Below are 24759 nucleotides of genomic sequence, written 5' to 3' on the forward strand. Positions count from 1 at the left end.
CCACGACGGGGAGGAGCTTATGTATACCACGACGACACCGGTAAGACGAGCGGTAGAGGAGAGACGAAAAGGGGGACACATGACGGTTTTCGCATCTCTCCCATGGACCCCTGCGAGAGACGAGAGAGAGACTCTGCGGAGCTCGATCTCTGACCGATTCGCGCGGCCACGCCTCTCCAACGATTGGCTCGTCGCGGAAAATCGTGACATTCGTGACGTGCCCCGGCAGGGGTAGCGATGCTAATTATCCGTCGTGGCCAAAAGTTGAGATTCGCTTCCGCTTTTTGGCTCTAGGACGCGTGTCTAGTGTCATACAAAAATTTTTACTACTATAATTTAACTAACCCTTAAATTTACTATTTTTTTAATTGGACATGTATTAGTATTCAAGTTAAATATACGTTTTGTTAGATTTAATATGTTGCATTTAATTTAAATATTTTTATATGTTCAATTAACAAAATAATACTTAGTTGAAAGGTATTTAGTCAAATTAACCATTTTTTTTTCAGTGTACGTAATACATTTATGTATTTTTTTCGATCAGAAACTGGATATTATTCGTTGAAATAGAATCTTTTTTAAAATTAAGGAGTATAAAAAGGCTTGTAAGAGCTGTGTAATTAAGTTTACTAAGAATCAACGCATATAATAAGAAATTATAAGATACAAGCAAAAAATTAAATAAAACATGAATCTTTTTTATTACGTATTTACATATATGTAATAAAAAATTACTATAAATATAATTTTAGTAATGCGTACAATTATGATTTAAATTTTTCAAAGAGTAAAAGTATATTTAAAACATTTTATACAGCGTGTATCTAAATAAGTGCGAAAAATTTTAGATAATTCTTTGTCGAAAATTAAGGGAAGTTTTTTAGTTTTTTATTAAACATATACTCTCATATCTCACTCCCTGAGGAGTTACACTTTTCTAAAGAGGGAGGTAAAAATTGGAGTTTTTTTTCTCAAATTTCAGACTAATTAAGAAAATAAAACTTGGAGACAGAATCAATATATGTTTATATAAGAAAACCCTTTTAATTTTTGACAAAGAATTGTTTTAAATTTTTCGTACGTATATTTAGATACACCCTGTATATTCTTTAAAGAATTAAAATTGATTATTTCATTAATGTTAAAAACGATATCTGAAATGTACGTAAATATAAATTAATATAAAGTTTTATATTAATTTATGGTATATATTGGAAGGAATTGAAAGTTTTCCATTTTCCGTTAACGCTCTAAAATTATATGTAACACACAAAAGGTAAACATCTCTCGCTTATTGACGCAATATCACTCTTGTTTACCATATGCTTCATGCGTGACATATGGGATGTCCTAGTTTCACAGTTTTTTCTTTCAAATCTCCCGCGGATTCTGCCTTCTTTACGATCATTTAAAAGTTCCTTTGTTTAAAAATTAAATTTGTGATACATTTTTTTATATTTATATAAGAATCATGTTTTCTTTGTCACAATCAGTCGAGCGTGTGTATATTAATGACGGGTTGTTCGAAAGTTTGTATAATGTATCATTTAAATGAATAATTTGACACGACAAATGATGTAAATAAAATATTTGTCAATCGCATTCTTACTCCGCTTTGATTGACAAATTCCGGGACGCGGCGCGGCGCGCTGCGCCGCAACGCTATTGGTCGAGAAGCATCGGCGGCGGAGTGGGGGAAGCGCGAAAGATACGCGGTGTATTCGTCGCGCGGCGCGCAATGTGTACCGCGCCAGCATTCGAAACGCGTCGGTGTTGTAGTCTCGCACGGTGCGTCACGATCTTTTTTTTTCATCACGTTCGTACATGGTGCTCGCTCTCTCTCCCGCGTTTCTTTCTCGTTATTCGACTACGCCTTTATTTTTCCATCGAGTCGCGATATTTTCTTTTCTCTTTTCGCGAGTTAACCTAATCGTCGCGGGACGATGATTCGCGCGGCGCGATAACCGCCGAGATCTTCGGGAAGGAGAGCTTGCGCTGGTTCTTTTCTTTTTTTTCTTTCTTCTTTCTAAATTCTCGAGATCGAAACGTAAACGCGCGGGCGATCGAATGCGCCTCGTTGGATGCTGGTCGATCTGGAAGTCCGTGCTCGTCGCGGTCCCGTGAGCGGGTGCTGCGATAATCCCAGGTAGCACCGATGGACGCGCGCGTGGTGGTCGTCGGTGCGCCAGCCGCGGAGGAGACGTCGGCGGCGACGACGACGGTGGCGGCGGCGGCTGCGGTAACGCGAGGCGTCGCGACGCCCTCGCCGGTGCCTTCCGCCGCGCCGAGCACCGTCGTGACCGCTACCAACGGCGGAACCGCGTCCGCGTCCTGCGCTCCGCAGAATCCGCTCGTCGTGGTGGCCAATCCTTCCGGCAACCATCAACAGTCGACCGCCGTGCCCAGGATACTCAGCAGAAATGTCAACGGCACCTGTAAGTTCTTTTCAAAATTATTTTACCGCGATTTTCAACATGTTGGAGAAATCGTAACGATTTCATTTTTTTTGTGCCTGTGTAAAATGTTTCGCAGCGATTCTTCTTTTCTTTTAGTAAAGGTAGGATCTTTTAAATAAAGATATTTAATAAAGGTTCTTTCTTTGAATAAAGGAGAGGGAGAATATTTTGAAGCATTTGTAGCATCAAGTGGAATTATTTGCATATGTGTATGTATTTTTTTTATACATACAAGATATGGTATACACATGTGCGATTATTAAAGCGCTTGTATTTTATTTGCGATTATTTAATATCAAATTGTTAATTGCTCTTCGCACATGAACAATTAAATTATCAATTTGGAATGCAGGAAAGGAATAAAATAAAATTATGAGGTATATATAATTTTCGAGATGACACCTCGCATTGTGTTATTGTTTCGTCGTATCAACGACGAAAATGATTATTGATTTATTGTAACAATTAGACTGATTGTTATATTATATTGTGTGAATTACATTTGTAATTATTTTTATACACTTATAAAGAAATAGTAGAGGAGAAGAGAGGATTAAATTATAAGATATTCATTGATTATATTTGATTTAAGAAAATTAAGCATTTATATAATAATTACTTAAAGGAAAACACATAGCAGGTTGATGATATAAACTTGTATGCATTTTATACAATGTGTAAAATCACTCAATTACAAGTTTACAATAAATAAATATTTTTATTTTTATTTGCATAATGCATAATTGAATAATGTATTTTGATTTTTTAAAAATCCATTTTTTTAGTTTATCTCTTTGATTATGAGAATAAAGCTTCTCTTAAATATTCTAAACAAATAAATAAGAATATTCTCTCTCTTTCTCTTTCTCCCTCGGCGTGATAATGGTTCTAATCCTCCGAAGCTTTCTGTTTTTCACTTGCTAAGGTGCAAATTTTATATAAAACTTTAAAACTCTTACGCTTTGAAGAAATCGTAGAAAATTCGACAGTATTTTAATCCAGGAAGCCACGAATTGTAGAAAGAATTTTCTTTTAGAATTTATCCTGAAAATCAGGGTAATCATAGGACAATATATAGTATTTGAAGAATTTTATAAGTTTCTCTGTTAATACTTTTACCACAATAAAAAATATTAATATCTACCACGATAACATAAAATACTAATATTCGATTAATATTACTATGTACATATTAATACTTTTTATTGTGGTAAATATTAACCAGAGAAACTCTGATAAAATTCTTCCAATACCACATCGTGATTTACTACATCCCACGATTAGCATGCTTTTTTTTCAGAGTAAATTCTAACAATAAGAGATAAAATTCTCTAACAAAAGGTGGTCTCTATATACAGGGTGTCCCAGAACTGGTGGAAAAGTTTTTAATAGCACATTCCTGGTATATCATTTGAAGACGATTTTTTTGAGTGAAAATGTTGAGGGAGGCCATCATTTTTAGCATGTTTCCAATTCATGTTATTATGTACCTTTATAACTAATAACTAATTGTAAGCCTTATATTAAAATTCCATTAAAGCAAACTCTACCTAAAATTAACCGAAGAAAATGCAGCACAAGACTTAGTTTCCAAATAAGAAAATCAAGGGATTTTCAAGTGCTTGTAATTCGAAAATGATTGGTGTCTCGAGATTTTCGCTGAGGAAAAATCGTCTCTCCACGATACCAGGAATCTGGCAGTAAAAAGTTTCGGGACATCCTGTATACATTTTGCCAAGGGATCGAACTATGATTCGATCGCTATACCGCGCGCACTCGTATATATCCGCGAACTCGTTTCTAAATCGCGCATCGTGCGCGAGTCGCATTTCGATCGCAAATGCTCTGCTCTCTCGCCGGTGGATTTACGCAAGAAATGTAATCGCCAGCAGTTACCTCCCGACGAGGCGAAGAAGTTTCGACCGAGGAGCTATCGTGGGCTATCGCGCTTCTGTGTATGTTCGTGTGTGTGTCTTTCTCTCTCTCTCTCTTTCTCTGGTCGAAAAACTGGATGAGTCATACCGGCGGCAAAAAGCTTGCAGCTTCTTTCTCTCGCTCCCTCTCTCTCTTTCTCGTGCGAGAAAAACAAGATTTTTCTTCTTATTCCATCTCGACGAAACTGCGGGCGAGCTCGTCTTCGTCTACTCAGGGCGTTTTACCGCGACTCGGTGCATCGAGGCAAAAAGCGCTCGACCGAGTTCGATATGTCGCTTGTTTCGAAAATTCTTTGGGACGTGGCTTTTTGCGTCGTTATTTATCGCTTTCGTAATTTCCCCGATCTTTACCTCCGCGAAGAATACCCGTTAGCTCGCATGCTGTTTTCTCCAATTTTTCTCAAATGGTTCGATAAAAGCTTTCTCTCTCTTTCTCTTTTCACAAGATATAATTATTATGTTATTCTGTTAAAAATCGTTAAAAAAAAAGCAAAGTGGTATAATTTCATAGAAGCTCTGATGATTAAAAGTAGCATATCGCACAACACGATATACCATGTAACGCCCCTGACGCTTTTTGCGGAAAATGTTTACCGTTTCTACTAGCAACATTAGCGTGACAAAGCGGGAACAAGCGAAGCAAGTAATTAGTAAACAGCAAAAACATACTCATTAAAAACATAATATTTTTATCTCGCGAGTTATATTTCACCGAGGCACACATTTTACTTGCAGGATTCGATATTATTATCGAGTTTTCACTAATAACACAATAACACTTATATATACGCAACGAATCAAATCAAGATTACGTTTGCCATTTTTTTTTCAAGCATTTTTGACATCAATTTTATTATGTGTATATCGATGGAAATTCTACACGGACAGAATTTTAAAATTTATCCGGAAAATTATGATATTCGTGGAACAATGTGGTATTGGAAGAATAAAAGTTCTTTCTGATTAATATATTTACCACAAGAAAAAATATTAATATGTACATAGTAAAATTAATCAAACATATTTTACATCTTATTGTGGTAGGTATTTAATATTTTTTATTGTGATAAAAATATTATTAATCAGAGAAACTCATAAAATTCCATATTGTCCCACGATTATCGTGATTTTCAGGGTAAATTTTAAGAGAACATTCTCTCGGTGTAACTTTCATCGATATATATAATAAAAATTTACTATGCACATAGTAAAATTAATCAAACATATTTTATATTTTATTGCGGTAGATATTAATGTTTTTTATTGCGATAAAAATATTATTAATCAGAGAAACTCTTATAAAATTCCATATTGTCCCACGATTACCATGATTTTCAGGGTAAATTCTAAGAGAACATTCTCTCGGTGTAACTTTCGATATGTATAATAAAATTTTACTATGCATATAGTAAAATTAATCAAACATTTTATATCTTATTGTGGTAGATATTAACGTTTTTGATTGCGGTAAAAATATTAATTAGAGAAACTCGTAAAAATTCTTCCAATGCCATATATTGTCCCACAATTAGCATGCTTTTTAATTCTGTTTGTGTACCGAGACGCTTTTGTATCTTGGTGCATCTCGCGGTTTCAATGACGTTTTCGATATTATTAACACTCGAACGGTCTCTTTCACTCGTATTCTCTGTCCGTTCGCGATGCCGCATGACTCACGATGCATCGCGCAAAACCTGCAGTTTCTTCCTGGCCGGCGAGCTGCGTTTTTGCCCATTTCTTACGAACGGAGCTCGCTCGTGTAAGCGTGTTGACTACCATACTATACGACGACGGTGACGATGACGATGTGCAAAAAGCGCATGGTTTTGCTCCGCGATATTTCCGCGAAAGATGAAATTGCTATACGGAAGTAGAGGATCTTTCTTTCCCGCTTTACATTTTTCTCGGACGATTACTTTAATCATTTTCATTTCGTCGTATATATATATATATATATAGTATCTTTAACGTACACGTTATTTATGTCGATAAATATCTAATGTTTTTTTTTACCATTATATTGTGTCGTGATTTTTTTAGACAAAGATTTTTTCGATCTCGAGCATGAGATTATTAAGACAGATCAAAGAGTTACCGTAATTATATGCTTGCGTTATTATTACTACACGACGGTCTGATAGGCGACATTATACATTTTATAGGGGATAAAAAGGGGCTCATATCGACGCCGGCGCTGCTGGCGCTGATGCACGGCGAAAAAGCTCTCGCTTTTTTGCGGCAAGTTTGCCGTGTACTCGTGCCTTCGCTTAAGAAAACTTGGCGAGCGTGGCTTTTTTGCGTCGGGCGCAAGAGAGCTCGACCACTCTCTCTCTCTTTCTCTCTGTGTGTGTGTGTGTGTGTTCGCTCGCATTCCCTCTCTCGAGTTACACATTACAACGGAAAATTTGCCGCCGCCGATGTGCACGCGGATTTCTATAATAAAAAGGAGAAAAAAAGAGTCGAGTCAAACGCGCGATTAATCACGTTCGAAAAAAAAACTTGTCTATATATTCTTAATTATCTTTAGCATTGAGATACCTCTTATATTCGCTTGATATATCTACGAGGCGATTATTTATTTCGTCGATAATTTCAAAAATTGATTCATTTTGCACAGAGAGAATTTTCTCTTAGAATTTACCCCATATCTACGACAATAACATATCAAATGTTTGATTAATTTTACTATGTATGTACGTATTTTTTATTATAGTAAATATATTAATCAGAGAAACTCTTATAAAATTCTTCCGTATCATTATAATATCATTATGAGTTTTCTTCGATTAATATTTACCACAAAAAATATATCAATATCTACCACAATAAAATATATAGTTTAATTAATTTTGCAGTAGTAAATTAATATTAATAAAATTTTTGATAAAAAAATTCTTATAAAATTCTTACGTATTAATATTTTTTATTGTAATAAATATATTAATCAGACAAACTCTTATACAATTTTTTCAATACCATATTGTCCCACGATTACCATGATTTTCAGGATAAATTCTAAAAGCAAATTCTCTCTGTGTGCGGCAGAATATGATATTGGAAGGATTTTGGAAGAGTTTCTCTGATTAATATTTTTATTATTAATTTACTACTGTAAAATTAATTGAACATATTTAGATGTATTTTATTGTGGTATAGATATCAATATATTTTTGTGGTAAATATTAATCGAAGAAAATTTTTATAAAATTCTTCCAATACCATATTGCCCCACGATTATCATGATTTTCAGGGTAAATTCTAAGAGGAAATCTCCGTGTTTAATTTTTGCTAAATTGGCACGTAATTCTCCGATGAAACATACAACATTGAAAATGTTGTAGCGGTAGTAATTTATTGCATCGTATTTTACTTGCGAATGACTCGTCTCGTTAACTTTATGCTTAATACAGCCGATAGAGCCATGTCGGACATTATTGCGCTCATTACAGCCGTTCCCTCAGTGCTCGTTAATATTTTCACCTTATCGTTTGCCGCTTTATAGCCATTTTTCTCTCCACGAAAAATATCCTCGCCTATAATAGCACTTCCTTTCCCCTACTTGGCGATAGATTTTCATAATTGTTTCTCGATTATATGTTCCTCTCATTACGCGAACTCTTCCCAGTTTCGTGTTTTTTTTTTTTTTAATCGAAATGTTGGAAGAAAAGTAAAATTTAATATTTTATGTTTACATAAATTTTTACATATACGTGTAATTTTGAAAAAAAATTAGAGAGTAATAATAGTCAGTTTGAAGACAACTTAAAGTTTACGAAAAAATTGAGAAAAAAATAAATCGTTAATAATTTCTCTGTTACATATACAAAGATCGTTTCCTTCTTACTTTGTAAAATCGGAAACAATTTTTATTGTATTTTTTTTAATTGCTTTAGGGAAGTAAAGCTGCACGCAATGGTGACCGAAAGAAAAAGGAAACAATGAAAGAGACACATTAAATAACTGCAATATTTCAAGCATGCAAAACGTGCTCATTATTATCAATTAATAAAGAAACATTAGCATTCTAGGTTTAATAACGTATAATATGATGTAAAACTGGTATGACATGATTACGCAATCGGAATCGGACGCAGCTGCTTATCCCTCTGGCGTTCTCCTTCCGATCGAATCGCTTTTCGGGGTTTTGTGTACGTTCACGCCCGGTGGAATCAAAGAAAATCCTCCGGAGAACCTAATCTGAATACGATCGCGGTGCCGGTGGGTGGTTGCATTCGAATAAGCGCCTAATTCGAGCGACGAATATGAATGAATGGGGGTTCGCGGCTCTACAAAGACCAGAAGAGAGACAGAGAGAGAACGATAACCCTTCGTTTGTACATCTTATGCTGACCGACCGTTGCGAGAGCCGCGAAGTCTCCTCATTCTTCTTCCGAGGTTTCATCTGCCCGGCCGAATAAATCTCGATTCTTTATGTTGGAAATTAATTTTATTTTTTATTTATTATTTAAGAGAGATATATAGGATTTAAATTTTGAATGATAAAGAAAATTATGGTAATCGTGGGACAATTACGATATTGGGAGAATGTTATAAGAGTTTCTTTGATTAATATTGACAGCAATAAAAATATTTTATATCTTATTGCGATAAAAAATTTATAAATCATCTTGATTTATAAATTTTCAATTTTGATAAATGTTTACAAAAATTGATCTTCGTTTACCTTTTTTTTTCATATATCTGTATCATATATTTTATATAATTATAAAAATAACGAGAAAGAGATCGACGAGAAAGGGAAATTTCATTTTCATCGGTTTAATAACGATCGTGTGGAAAATGCAAATGACAGATAACGATCATCCCATCAGCGCAGCGTGTCGCTTTGTTTCTCTTTTACGTTTCTTGAATCCGCGCGTTCCCACAGGAGACAGGAGAGAGCGAGGCGCGCGAATAAATTAAAAAGGCTTGCGGGCCTCGGGAGTTCCGCACCCTGTCGGCGGACAAAGGGCGATGCGAGACTCCCCGTTTGTCTGCATTTTTTTGTTCTAAGCGATAATCCGGCAGGGTGATGCTCGGATGCGCCCGCGTCTCGTCTCCTCGTGTATCCGTTTTCGGAGTCCATCCGATGACCCGCGAACTCACTCCGTCTTTCCCTCCGTTCGATATACATATACGTATACACACATACATATATACATATATATGTATATGCATATCGCGTCGTCCTTTGGTGCGAGAGATAGCGAGGAAAAAAAGAGAACCGGCTGAAAGAAGGGAGAAAAAAAGTGGAGACCTCGGGAGGAATTCCGGTGCGCTGCTGCCTCCTCTCGGTTCCTTTCCCGTCGAGTTTTTGCCCTCGTGGAGGACATTCTTTCGCTTTTTGCCACCGTGGGGGCCCCCGCGACGACGACGACGACGACGGGGGCAACTTTTTCTCCGTTTTATATTCTCGGGGCCGTTCGATCTGCATGAGTCACACGCGAAGATATTACGTTCGCTCGTCGGGATGAAGGACGATGTCTTTCTAGAGTATCCCACGATCAGTCATTTCCGTTGAGAGCCACGATTACTCCTTCCATCCCGATAAGGGATTCGCTTACGTCATTTGTAACAAAAACGTAGACTACCAATATCATTTTTATTACAAATTATTTCTATTAATTTTATCGGTTGTAATCGTTTTAATTTTATAAGTTTCCCCGATTAATATATATTTACCACAATCAAAATTATTCATATCTACCACAATATAAGATATGAAATATGTTCGATTAATTTTATTATGTATATATATATATATAGTAAAATTTACATATTAAATTCTTTCAATAGCATATTGTCCCACGATTATACCATGACTGCTATAAATTACAAGAAAAAATTCTCTCTATAACTATTTGTTATATTTTATAAAAAAAGTTTTCCTTGGACTTTATATTTAAATTGATGCATATTTAATTGAATTAATGATTGATTCGCGATTGCTGACATACATATATATATATATATATATCGTTATAGTTTTGAAAATAAACGCACGTGAATGATGACGGGATCTGTGTACCGCTTAGTTGACTACAGGTGTAGATACAGATTAACGTTGACAATGGACACGTCGATTAGTTCCCGCAGGTGATGAGCTCGTTCACTGAAAAAAAGGACCCCTCAGCGCGGCTAACCCTTTCGCTTCTACGCCAAAAAAGGGTCTTCCGTAAAAGAAAAAAACCATTTATTCAAAAGAGGTCTGTGGGAAACTGGCTTTTTACAGTCTCTCAATAACATTTTTATATAAATTTAAAAAAAACTTATCCTTGTATGCGTGTGCGTGCGTGTCTTGTAAAATTTGAGAGAGCATAGCATGATGAAAATTGAGATAATTAAGCATTTTTTTAATTTTCAATAGATTATTTTTTAAATTGTATATTAATAAAAATATTAAATTCAAAATTTATTCTTTTTGTAATTACATTACAATATTAATTGAATTCGAATTGTTGAGATATTGCTAAAAAGTTTATAGTTAATTAGTACGAGACATTATTACAATATGAAAAATCAAGTTATGTAAACAATTATCTAAAAACATGAAAGGATTATCATTAATAATACATTTTGAAACATTTCATAATTATTCTAAATTTCTCTTTTTATATTATATTTTATCATGTAGTCATTGTTTGACATATTTAGATACGTCAAAATTAATAAAAACTAAGCATTATAAACCAGAGCCACTATAAATTTGTAATATCTAGACTTGATAAAAAAAAAAAAAAAGAGTTAGTTGGATAAAAGTTCATAAAAATAGCTTTACAACTATCCTAAATTTTTAACCATTATTGCGCACAAAGAAATGCATTATAAAAAATGTCATTTATTTAGAATATTTCAACATATATATATATCTGAGATGTAATTATTATTCAATAAACATTTTTGTTGCAAATTTACATCTTTTAAATTTAAAGTAAATATTGGATTATATTAATTAATTGCATTTTATTCGATCGAGATATACAGTTTGATATAAAAGGAATTTAAGAAAATTAATAAATGTAATTAAATTTGTTGAATTGTCAAGATTTTCAAGATATTAACAGTGAACATCTCGTAACGAGAAAATTAAAATGGCGCGTAAATAGGAGCGTTCAACAGCAATCGGAGAAAGTGTGACGTAAGATAGAGTAGATTCACCCCTCACGGGAGGGGTTGGGGTTGGGGTTGGAATATGGGCCGCACCCTTGGGCTTTAAGATCGCACATCCGACCAATACCAATGACGATTTTAAACGACCTCCATTGGGAAACGGTTTGCCGCTCTCAAGGATAAACAATTTATCTGCAAAACAGAGTGACTAATTTCTCAGTGGTATCCAATTCATTATTTCATATACTTTTCAATTAGTTTTTTTCATTCATTAAAACACGCATCTTTAATCATTTTGATTGAAAAATCATATATAAATGCTGGATTTATTTCTAAAGAGAAAGTATATAGATTAATATTTTTTCTCGTGGTAAATATAATTCTTCCAATACCATATTGTCCCACGATTACCATAATTTTCAGCTGAATTGTAAAATTCTCTCCGTGTATATATATGCATATAATATAGATTAATTCCTTTTTTTCATCATTTCGACATCTTCGGCTTCTCGTTAATCGAGCGAGCTCTACTTTTTTCCATATATACAGGGTGTCCGGTAACTAACGGACCAACGATTACAAATGGATTCTTTGGTCAATTTGGGAACGATTTTTCCTCAGCGAAAATGTCGAAAAAGGTCATCATTTTTTACAACTTTCCAATATTTGTCACTATGTATCTTTATAACTAAGCCTCAAATTAAAATTTTATTATAATAAACTCTACCTGAAATTAACCGAAGAATGTAATTATGTTAGACTTTTAACTCCAAAACGTTTATAGTTTTCAAAAAAACCAATTTTTTTCAATCGCTCATAACTCGAAAATTATCGACTTCTCAACATTTTTGCCAAGGAAAAATCGTCTCCAAATTGGCCGCCCTTAATCATTGATCCGTTAGTTACCGGACTCCCTGTATATATACATATACTCTTCGAAGGGACGAGTCGTTCCTTAAACCTCCCAGGGGAGTGAAGAGGAGTTTTGGCGCGGTTTGAGGAAGCCAAAAGATGAGGGAGCCAAAAGAAAAAGGAAAGGGAGAGAAATAGACGAAAACAAAGACACATTGTACTAAAGATCGAGGAAGAATGGGAAGGATGTGGGGGCAAGGAACGACAGGGACAGGATAGAACGCGAGGTATAAAAACGGAGGAACGTGTGTGTAGGGGGTAAAAGGACGCGAAGGATAAGGAACGACGAAGGCTCCGAGAGAAGAAGAAGGGAAAGATTCGAACGGCGAGTCAGTCCATCTGCCCGATGTTTTGTACCGGGGAAGGGTTGATGGGAGGGAGAAAGGGGCAGCGTGCACGGGGTGACAAAAACTCACCTAACCCTTCCTTGATTACAATGCCGGCAAAAAGCGAAATACTAACCGCCGCGCCGCATCGCGCTGAAGAAAGGAGGGAAGATATAACAGATAGAGCGCGCGGAGTCGAGAGAGAAGAGAGGCAGTACGCGCTCCTAAGAAACTAGACTCGTTTTTGCGGGACCGAGAGCGGAGGAGAGCGTCCGTTCTCCGTGAAGTATCGGACAAAGAACGTGCACCACTAACTCTGCCTCCTCCTTTTCTCCCTGGTCTTCTCTCGCCACTCCGACGAACCTTCTTGGTTCCATCGTGTCCGGGCGCCTTCTGGGTTTATCCTCCGTGTCTCTCTCTCTCTCTTTTCTACCCTTCCTCTGTCTGTCTTTCTTTCTTTCACCCTTACGAGAGCCTAGCGCATCGTCTTTCCCTCGTTTCCTCCCCATTATCTTCGGTCTGACCTTTAGCGGAGAGTTTCGCAGCTCCCTCAGATGAGAATAAGTGCACTTGTTATTTCCGTGGTTCGCAGCGGGCGACAAGGCAAATTAAGCGTTTCAATGATTATTTATTTGTCGATCGCATCTCGCGTTATTCCGACCACTTGCGTTTTCTCTTAGAATTTACTCCGAAAATTATGGTAATCGAGGAATAATATGGAATTTTATAAGAGTTTCTTTAATTAATATTTACCACGATAAAAATATTCTATATACATATATTATTACCGTATTGTTCTATGATGATTATCATGATTTTCAGGGTAAATTTGAAGAGAAAATGCTCTCCGCGTAATAATAATTAATCAATTTCTCGTAGGTCATTAGCTTTTGCTCTTTTCGTCCATCGATGACTTTTCATCGGACGTGATGTAAAAAGTGTCATCCTAGTACTGTCTGTCACGAATATCGTGTCTTTTTGTCAACGGAAGATGTATAATAAAAATAGCAAGCACACGCTCGTGACGAAATTGATACGGTCCAGCGACTTCTCTTTTTCGCAATCGCTGTCATCTATCGCGACCTTGATATCGATATTCATTATTCGTCTCGCAAGAAAATCGATAGAAAGAATTTAACAGAGACAATTTAATTTGTATAACATTATCTAAGACAATAATATATAATTCGATAAAATTATTCTTTATTATAATTTCCAAAATTTGCCGGAAAAATAGACGAACGATTAAACGTGAAAAATTTCCTGTTTAAGTTGTTCGAGTTGTGCATTTGATTTGAACAATTTAATCACACAATTTATTCGAATCTTTTGTCCGAGTTCTATATGGTCTCGAATTCGATTCGTGGCAATCGTCATTTGACTCCCGTAGCGACAATTCGGTCTTCTTTCGCCACGGGATACCGTCATGGTGATTTCCTTGGGAATCATTTTCTCCCTCGCGAGAGCAATCATGAGTCGAACTCGCGCGAAAAAGGGATAATGCACTCGAGGACGTTCCCGCAGGATTCGAAATGCTTTTCTTTCACCGGTTATAGTTAACCCTTTGCGATCCAACTCTACTTTTGTTCCAACCATTTCTATACGTCGAATAGAAATTTATTACTATTTTAACGATTCTCTAAATATTTCTCGTACTTAGTACTAGAAAAAAAAAAAAATACTCATTTTCTTTTAAATTGTTAATCTAATTAAATTCTGTTTTTATTCTCTGATCAAACAATCGCTAATGACAGAACTGCCATGTGCGTGTATGCGAAAATGTTGTGATCAACTTTCTCATCGATAACACGAATATTACACCGCGTGGGCAATTTTTAGGCGCGATTAATTGCACAAATCGTCCGAAATTTAAGAGAAAGAAGTATCGCAAAGATGACAGATCGAAAGAATTACGTTTCCCGCGAAACGGCGTCCATTCGGGATTAGCCAACCTCTTCCCTTTGTATCATTCGAAATTGTGTCTTCTCGTAAAGAGACGCGCGCGGTCTCACGCACACACACGTTCGCCGTTTCTTAATATTGTAATTATACCGGGAAACATAATTAAGGCGCGGTTTTTTGCGGTCGCATTCGTCGCATGACTTGGACTATGACGGGTTATATGCGCATCACGGTCGCCAGAGCCAGAAGAGAGTTCGGATTCGCTTCTGATTTAGCGCGCCGCCGCGCCGTTTCTCTTTTTCGCCGTGGCCGCGTCTAATCTGGTTCTCCTTGCGAATGCCTCCCCGTTTTTCTCCATCTCCGGCCATCGAGAACCTGGGTTCATTCTTGCCACAATCATCGTAAAACATATATCCAAGGATAGAAAACAATGGTAATCCCGAAGTTGTCGGCGCGACAGCACACACGATGATTCCGCCGCGTCGTGTGGAATTTCTCCGTTTTGGAATTTACGTTTCTCCTTTTTCCAACAAACAGGTTCAAATCATTGCTTCGCCCCTCTATGTCACGAATCAAGTTTGCTCCGATATTGGAAAGTAATTAATACATTACAATTTTCTTTCTCTATCTTTAATTCTGTATAGAAATCATTTGGTTGAGAAAGGAATTATATATTGTTTAGATAATAATGTATATTAATGTTATTTATCAAATGCACGTAAAGGATCAAAAATATACGGAGATAATTTTTTCTTAGAATTTATATACCCTTGAAAATCGTGGTAATCGTGGGATAAAATATGGTACGTATTGAAAGAATTTTATAAGAGTTTCTCTGATTAATATTTATCACAATAATAAATATATTAATATGTACATAGTCAAATTAATTGAACATATTTTATATCTTATTGTGAATATTAATATTTTTTATTATGGTGTAAATATTAATCAGAGAAACTCATAAAATTCTTTCAATATCATATTGTTTCACCCTGACTTTCAGGGTAAATTCTAAAAAAAATCCTTTCTGTGTAGAATAATATATGTAGTTGGAAAAGAAACTACTAATTATTTTTGTGTTAAATATTAGATAGTAATGTATATTATTACGTTATTTATCAAATGCATATATTTATTAAATTTCCCAACAAAATTTCAATTAAATTTTGATTAAATAACATTTTCCGACACAAAACCAGAAAGGTCGATTCTCTATTTGACGCGGTTACAACTTCCACCAAGTTTAATGCGAAAATGAAATTTATCGCCTATATATATATCTTTCCGATCGCTTTTTTTTTCTCTTATTTTGAAAATCGCTGGACCGGTCGCGCAGGTCATCGTCGCCGTAGAGAACTCGCAGACCACGACGACGACGGCCTGGGGTACGCGAGCCTCCAGGGTTTCGCTGCGGTGGGATCAGGTTTTTCTCGCCGTCGCGACGCGTCTCTCCGCCTCCGGACCGCGTTCGCGTTCCCGGCCGACAAAAACCCCGTGCCAAAAAAGTCGTTATGTAAATGCGCCGCGAAAGCCCGGCCTAGGCCGCGCCGATGTTCTGTTGGTCACAGGTACGTATACAGGGTGAATCGTGCAATTCGATCACCCTGTGACGAGTCTCGCTTTCAAAAAGCGAAGGTGCGGCCGTGAAAAAAAAAATTACGGAATAAAAAAAGAGAGAGGCGAACAATCCTGAAAGACGTAACTCGATTTTCTGCATAACTTTTCATTATGCGAATTTGATAGAGAAGGGATGAAGGGTTGCTTCGGTTATTCGATGCGAATGAGAGAAATACACAACGATCATTTTCGTAATTTTGTAAATACCGCAATTAAAATTTCTTTTTTAAAATACACGAAAAAGGAATATTATAGTTACTTTTTTGTTGACTAACGAGAATGGTTAAAACCTGAATCGGTTTTGGAGTAGTATATAGCTGCTCTTGCGCTTTGAAATTCTTATTCCATCTCCAATTCTGGAATTAGGTCAAGTAAATAAATGCAGGATGAATTATTAATAAATTCAGCTAATGCGGCGTAAAGTTGATGATGCGAGCGGACGATTGCGCTTGTGGTTTTATTTTTTAACAAAAGCACGATCGAAGTGTTGCTGCGCGGATGACAGGCTTAGTTAGATGATCAACAACGTGTATATCACATACGCGCGGTATTAATAAAGTCATGAAAACGTGAATAAGATGTCAGCGACGGCGATATAAATAAATGATGGACAATAATAATGGGATGCAAGGTGGGAATCGACATAAAAACCGCGAGGAAAGTTCGTGCACCTCGTGTCTATATGAGAATTTTTCGGATCGAACCAGCGAAAATGCAAGATTCGCGATATCTGAAAACAGAAAGTGACATTTTTATTTTTTCTTCTTAACAATTTTATCGAGGAGCAAGCATAAACAAAATTCATATACGCGCGAGAACTAATAAGATAATACCGTATATATTTTAATAGAGAATGCCAGAGTATCTCTGCAGGTTTATTGGTAAATTTTTTCTCCTCGCAAAAATGTCATTAATTTTTAAGTCTACTCAGAGAAAATTTTCTTTTAGAATTTACCCTGAAAATGAGACATTATACGGTATTGTACGAATTTTATAACAGTTTCTCTGATTAATATTTTTATCACAATAAAAACGATTTTTAGAGTAAACTCGAAGAGAAAATTCTCTCCGTGTAGCAATTAAAAAATGAAAGGGTTTTCGCAAATTAACATAGAATTGTCACAGAGAAATAAATAAGGAAGAACAAAAAATGTCTAGCAATAAATAAATACGAATGGCATAAATGTTTTTCCGTCATAAATATCCTTTTTGCAAGACGCATGTCTCAATCGCATCTGGTTCTCTTTCTTCGTTTAACCCTGCTTCCTGCTGATCCAAGACCGAGACTCGAGACACGGTGCTTCCACGTAGATCCTTTTTTCGCGGGTCGCGCGGTTCGCGCTAGAAAAATCTCGCGGAACAAGTCGCCACCCCATCGTCGTCGGGGACTTATTCGCGGGCCCGAGAGAGAGCGTGAGACCGGGATCCGGGCTCGTAATAAGATCCGCCGGCCAGTTTTTTTTACATCTCTCTCCCTCTCTTTCTATTTCCCTTCCACCGATCTCTTTCTTCGGCTTCACCCTGCGCTCTTCTCTCTTCCCTGGCGCGCTACCGGTATTAATTTATACGCGGTACGTGTGTGCACGCCGCTTTTTCTCGCAGTTCCTCGAAATTTGCAAGAAACTAGTCGGACACTTTGGCGTCTCCTCGCTTGGACTCGCGTGATCGTGTCGTGTCGATATACGACAACGACGACGTATAATAATGATTGTGTGGCGCGGATGCTTCGAGAGGCAAGGGTGGTTGTGGCAAAAATGCTGCTTGCGATCGAGATGGACGACGTACTATTATACAAATTCATTTAATCCTCTCTCCGTAATTTATCTTTCTCATTGTGGTTTAAAAAAAAAATAGAAAAAAATTAACATAGAGATATGTATATTATTATAAAAAATGGAATTTATATATATTTAATCGTTCTCAAGAGCAGGAGGAAAATTAATAAATCTGACATTTTACGGTCAAGTTTTTGCAAAAGTATCCTAAATTCTCAATTGATGATTAATAAATGTCAGATAATATTTATTTGGGAGCACAAATTTTTTAAATTAATACAATGTGAAAAATTATAATCTCTGTTTAATTTTTTCAAAAAGTTGATAACAAATATTATTAATGAAAATATATGTAACTAATAATATATTACAAATATACACGGAGAGCGTTTTAGAATTTATCCTGAAAATCATGGCAATCGTGTGGGACAAAATATGGTATTGAATAGAATTTTGAGTTTCTCTGATTTTTTAAATATTTAACACAATAAAAAGTATTAATACGTACATGGTAAAATTAATCGAACATATTTTATATCTTATTGTGATAGATATTAAAATTTGTATTGCGGTAAAAAAAATATTAATCGGAGGAATTCTTTTCCACGATTTTCAGACTAAATTCTAAAAGAAAATTCTCTCTGTGCAGCAATAAAATATATTTTCATACCATAATTAATAAGGCAAAAAGTTAATAATTTAAAGTATCCATATATATTCGTATCGCCCTTCGAGAACCGGTTCGATGAATTATGTCCGCGCTGACCGCGGAATATCAATGGCTCTTATATCAAGCGCAGGCTGTCTAATTATGACATAATTGATTGTGTCGACTGTGAGTGCAGAGAACGAGAAGCTAAGCGAGGAGGGAGAGAAAGATATACAATCCGCACACAGCGATCATTACCGCTGTCGGCGCAAAACTGTACCGATTCGGTCGGAACCGGCGATTCCTCGGCGTTGTTAATTGTGTCGGAGCTTCGCTTAATGAACCTCTTTAACGATCGTACAATACTATGCGATTTGCAGTGGTGCAGACGTCCGTGCCGCAGAATGAGGCCGAGTTGCAGCTGTACCGAGTGATGCAGCGCGCCTCGCTCTTGGGATACTACGACACGCTCCTCGAGATGGGTAAGTTGTAATGGATGTTTACTAGTTGAGTCTAATCCGGAAGCTGTTTTATTGCATAATTATATCCAGGAAATATATAGTTTTTTCTCATCTTTAGATTTACATGTAATTTTTGCTTAAAGGCACTTTATACGATTTTTATGTAATCTTATATAATAATAAAAAACACTTTTATTAGCAGGATATGTAATATGTAACTCTAACAAGCCTGAAATATTTATATTTGCTCTGCCTCTCGAGGTGTATGTAATGCAATAATATGAATCAATTTGTAAATGAATATTACATAATTGACCGTAAAGAGATAATTCAAGACTGCTTGATGCAATTCGTGCAGTTTAAAAAATCCTTTAAATTATTATTTGGCACATTTTTTATTTTTTTTAACTGCGGACTTTTTTAATCTGAATGACGATCTGTGTAATCCTTATAATTTTATTAATATTGTGTGTCATTTATAATAATGCAAAATTATAGGAGGCGATGACGTGCAACAACTGTGCGATGCAGGCGAAGAGGAGTTTCTGGAGATTATGGCGCTGGTCGGCATGGCGAGCAAACCCCTTCACGTCAGGAGGCTACAGAAAGCTCTGCAGGAATGGCTCACTAATCCTTGTAAAGTATCATACGCATTACACAAGTTTCGAATTTTATTTAGAATATTATCGCGTAAATCTCGAATTTTCCCATAAAAACTTGAAGCTGAAAATGAATGCCATTTAATGTCATTGCATTATATAAATTATCTAATTCACGACAATGACATAATAGCTGATTAAAATTGTGTTTGCAGAGATTATTGTATTTTTTTTAAATTAACAGACACAGATTTTTGATGTCATAAACTAATTTAGAAATACATAGACAAACAATAAGTTCTATAATTTTTTTTTTACTTTAGATAAGTAAGAGTAAATTTGTAAAAATTGAAATTTTTATATAAATGATGTATTTCGACAGCGTTGTTTCAAACACCGGTCGTGCCGACGAACGCCACCGCGAAGAGTCCGGTCGCCGTCACCGTGGGCTTCGCGTGTGCGAGTCCGCGGTCGCAGATGCAGAGTCTGCCGACCAGTTTCGCTGCGACCTCCCAGACTTCCCTGACGTCGATGCCCTACGTGACGACGACGCCCCAGGTGCCGCTGACGCCGTTGCCTTGCCGGAGCGCCAGCCCGGTCGTGCCGGTCACCAGCGTGTCTGTGCCGACGTCCTCCACGACCTTTCGCCAGAGCCCGAGCCCCAACACCACTTTACCTTACACGACTACGCACAGTCCAAATGTGTTGCAGGTAAAGATCACCCTGATCAGGTCATATCAAACATCGAATTTATCATTGTTTTCACAACTTTTTTATTTTATAACATAATTTTTTAATATAACATATGCATTTTATATAATATATTTAATATAATATAATATAAACAACTAAAAATAATATAATATATTTTAAATATAAAAGACTGAGCTAAATATATATTTATTATAAATAAGTATAATTGATTATATTTTGATGCCAATAGGTAGGAACATGCGAGTCTTCGTGCGGCAGCGGTACAACACCTAGTCCAAGCGGCGGCGGCGGCGGCGGAGGCGGAGGCGCACCTGCGAGTCCGCCGCAGCCGACGCCAACCCTCTTGCAGTCGCAGGTGCAACGGCTCGCCGAGGCTGCGGAGAGGCTCGTCGCTACCATAAGGCCCCTTGATCCTAAACCCCATAACGTGAAGAAAAAACTCTGCAAGAACTTGGAGGTGAATCGTTAACTCTAAACCGACGAAGAGCGTGTGCTTTCAAGCCTATCCCAAATTACGAAATGAATCTTGAAGACTATCTACGGGCAACTGGTTTTTTTTACACTAGATATTACATTCTCTAAAGAAAAATGGTTCTTTTTAAGTGACTAATTAAATTGTAAAACTAATTGTAAATTGTATCATTTTTGTATTTAGTATTCATTCAGAATTTTTAAAAATGTAAATCTATCAGCATATTAATTATATTATCTTATCGTTATACAATGCGCGTCCACCCCTAATTTATAATTACAAATGTTAAAACTTAAGGAAATATTTTACAATTAAATTAATTAAATATATATATATATATATATATATATATAATAAAATTAATTAAAATAGCAAATTGTACTTTTTGAATGTATATATTACAGATGGTGATGACAATGTCCGATAGTGATCCGCGCAAAATGGACGAAATTCGGAAGTACGCGGCGATTTACGGCAGGTTCGACTGCAAGAGGAAACCGGAGAAACCGCTTACGTTGCACGAGGTGTCTGTGAATGAAGCAGCGGCGCAAATTTGCAGATTCGTACCTGCCCTTCTTACTAGGAGAGACGAATTGTTTCCTTTGGCGCGTCGTGTCGTCCGCGATTCCGGGTACCATTACTCCAAGAGCCAATAGTAAATATCATACATTTATAGAGAACTTTATATAAAATTCACAACTCATATTTAAAAAATTCAGATTTATGATTCAACGTTTATCTAAAAGATCCTAAAAGATCAACAGTTTATTTTCAATTAAACTCACGCTCAAGTGTATTTTGATAAACAAAAGACACCGATTTATTAATTAAAACATCTGAGAACGTGAATTAATATGCGTATAAGTGTACTGAAAATTGATGACAGCTTTGTACCAATGTTTACAGCTTGTCGATGTTGAAATCACGCGAAAACGGGGAAGAGGTCGATGGCGAACGTTCGAAACGCCAGAAGCTCGAGCTGGAGGGTGAGAGTGAGGACGCGACGCAGGTTAGATTATCTCGGCCACAGAAGTAGATCCCTCACTGTGCACTGATCTACCGCGTCCGCATGGTCGCTAATCACTAACTGTCACGTAGAGATCGCCATGCATTAACCATCCGCACTTGTATACGCGCGAAACAAAATGGATGCAAAAGCTCTAAAAAAAGGTCAAGTATAGTTGCGTGTGCATGCGCTTTCACCTGATTGAATCGAAATAATTGTCATTTGTTTGCTGTCATCTATGTAGCAAAGATCTATTTATTCAATATTATTTCACGAATTTGCAATTTCTACACAAATTGTAAAAAGATACAATTCCTCTCTCTCTGAGAGGATGCATGCTAGCTAGAAATGTTTTTCTCATTAATATTATTTAAGTTATCTTTCTAAGATAAGAATTAACGAACAAGATAAGAATCATCTCAGTTGATCCTGTCTTTATACTGATGCTTATTGCATGTGCTTACACTAAACTTATATGCTTAAATAGATATGTAGATACATTGTAGATGAATACAAAGTTAGAAAACGCATGGAATTTTTTATGAAAAAATAAGGTAAAGGTCCTTTTAATATCACTACTTGTTGGATTCGATAATGAAAATATTTAATCGATGATTTCGAAAGTTGATTCATTCGATACGACTTGCTCGGACTCTATGCTTTATGCCTGGTATCCCGCCAAGTCGTGTTTATTCACTTTTTATAGTACATCTATTTATATCTACTTACTTATCTATTTGTGTGACCTATATCTGTCCACATCTTTTCTTCTCTTAATTTTCCTTCTTCTTTCATGCATCCAATTTCCTACTTCTACTGTCTGTAGCAGTTCACCGTTTCAGGAGGAGTTGGACCTTCGTTGTTCCGGGACGGACATTAATAATTCCATCACGAGGAGACACAGGTCATCGAGGTGATTATCCTTCACTCACATCTAAGCATAATTTCTAAGTGTTTTCTCTCTGTATTAAAAATAATTCAATAATAAATTAAAATAATTTAAAATAAAAATTAATTTAATGAAAAAATTATATAATCAAAATAATTTATTAGAATCGAGATTTTGTAAGAGTAAAAATCTCGTCAAGATTGAATATGTACTTACACCTTTTTTCCGCTTATATTATCTGATTGTCCAATCTATATATGACAAGTATATATTGATGTTCAGATATTGGCAATGTTTCAGTCCAGTCTGGAGGAAGAAGAATAACAATGGCATATTCAGTGCTAGCGTGGAGGAAATCAGCGATTCGGATAGTCAATTCTCATTCTCTAACGAGGAATCTTCCTCTATGCATGTAAATATATTGTAAATATATATTATAATATCATTTAAACATTCTATCTGCATCGTAGCTTTTTACATGAACTAAAGATCTCTGGGTTAACAGAGATATAATATCTACACATGTGTGTTGCAGGATACAAACGAGGCGGAGGCTGACAACACCGATAAAGAAGGTGACTTTAATCTAAAGGTGAGCAGGCGACTCAAAGTCCTCGTTTTCTTCTTCATTTTTTATCTTTTGTTGTTCACTCTATGGATATATTAGAAAAAACTGTGTATAAAAAGAGAAAAGAAAAGACTAAGGGCATCGACAACAAGTTTTTTTATCTGCTACGCTCTTTTCTTGTTACTCCTGAATGATGATGCATGATTTAAGAAAAAAGCTACCGGTTTAGAATAATAATAAGATAGATAGTGATAAGCGTCATCACATTTTATTGTGGCTGTTAATTATGCGAATAAATTATGCATAGGTAATAGCCTCGCGAGGAGACAACATAATTGCTGTGGCGAATCCTGCGTTAATGGAATGCAGCCATCCTGTAAAAGAGGAGCCCGCGGACGAGAAATCCACACTGTGATATTACTTAGCGTTATTTACTGCCGCACTATCGACGTCACGATGGCATAAATGGCTGGTCCTGCTAGTCATCATTGCCGTTATCACCATCATCACTTGCGCGCATATATGTATGTCATCCATATATATGTTATCGAATAACGATGGCATTCCTGGCAGCGTTCGCAGTAATCGTGAGATTTTACTCGCTAGGATTTTCGCGCTACGCGATCGCGATCTTTTTCTTGCGTTTGTTTGAATGAAATGTGAAAAATGTTTATGATATACTGCCTCTCCGTTATCCAATTCTAGCGAAATGCAAACACACATGATATTATATATATATATATATATATAGCGATTACGAATGTTTATAGGAAGAAAGAGTGAGAGAGAAAAGGTGATAGAAAATAAAAAATAATAAACCGTTTAAATCAAAAGATCGACTGAAGGATGTAGTATTATAAAATGTAAATCGCATAAGTAAATATGTAAATATATATATAAAGATCTTTTTATGCGTCTCTCATTGTAAATACATAATTTTATTTAAGAAATTTTAATCACAGCTCTATTATTAGTTTGTTACTTTATACTCGTATAACTCTGTGATATAAGTGAGATCTTACAAATTATTTTTTCTTTGCAAAATGAAATTCAAAATTTTAATTGAAGAATCTTTTATATATTTCTTAAAATTTTTCTTCGTACACAGAATGCAATATGTTTAGAACAAAATGTAATAGCTAATCGATCTTCCACTATGCATTTATATATTATTTTCGAAAAGCGTAACGTGAATATATTAAATATTTAAAAATTTGCGCATGCGTCATTGTGATCTGTCCATTATGAAATGCGTTCGAAAATCCTAGATAGAGTACGATTTCATTGACCAATCAGGACAAAGAAATCTTTTCCTTTTCTCCTGATTGGCCAATCCCCCTTTCTTTACTCTACAGGTCAGATT

The 24759-nt window shown here is 36.0% G+C and overlaps 1 protein-coding gene and 1 long non-coding RNA gene across 3 annotated transcripts in view; one reads left to right on the forward strand and one right to left on the reverse strand.

The window, feature by feature from the left end:
• Positions 1 to 24313, forward strand: nab (NGFI-A-binding protein homolog). Of its 2 annotated transcripts, XM_029317837.2 has the most exons (11): positions 722 to 2438; positions 19068 to 19169; positions 19647 to 19784; positions 20130 to 20458; positions 20691 to 20918; positions 21338 to 21588; positions 21840 to 21942; positions 22782 to 22852; positions 23129 to 23240; positions 23364 to 23420; positions 23704 to 24313. In XM_029317837.2, the coding sequence occupies exons 1-11, from the start codon at positions 2159 to 2161 to the stop codon at positions 23809 to 23811; spliced, it is 1779 nt and encodes a 592-aa protein (XP_029173670.1). In that variant the 5' UTR covers positions 722 to 2158; the 3' UTR covers positions 23812 to 24313. The 2 variants fall into 2 exon arrangements, with proteins under 2 accessions (XP_029173671.1, XP_029173670.1); XM_029317838.2 differs by lacking the exons at positions 23364 to 23420; positions 23704 to 24313 and having other exon boundaries at positions 1 to 2438; positions 23134 to 23216.
• Positions 20635 to 24759, reverse strand: part of LOC114942465 (uncharacterized) — a 4669-nt gene continuing 544 nt past the window's right edge. The window contains exons 2-4 of the long non-coding RNA XR_003821806.2: positions 23045 to 23134; positions 22669 to 22901; positions 20635 to 22093 (exon numbers count right to left, since the gene is read on the reverse strand). This is a non-coding gene — a long non-coding RNA (uncharacterized LOC114942465). The remainder of the gene's footprint in view (positions 22094 to 22668; positions 22902 to 23044; positions 23135 to 24759) is intronic.

The sequence above is a fragment of the Nylanderia fulva genome, unplaced genomic scaffold (genome assembly GCF_048542155.1).
Source record: "Nylanderia fulva isolate GAGA-0341 unplaced genomic scaffold, ASM4854215v1 Scaffold16, whole genome shotgun sequence".
Taxonomy (NCBI): Eukaryota; Metazoa; Arthropoda; class Insecta; order Hymenoptera; family Formicidae; genus Nylanderia; species Nylanderia fulva.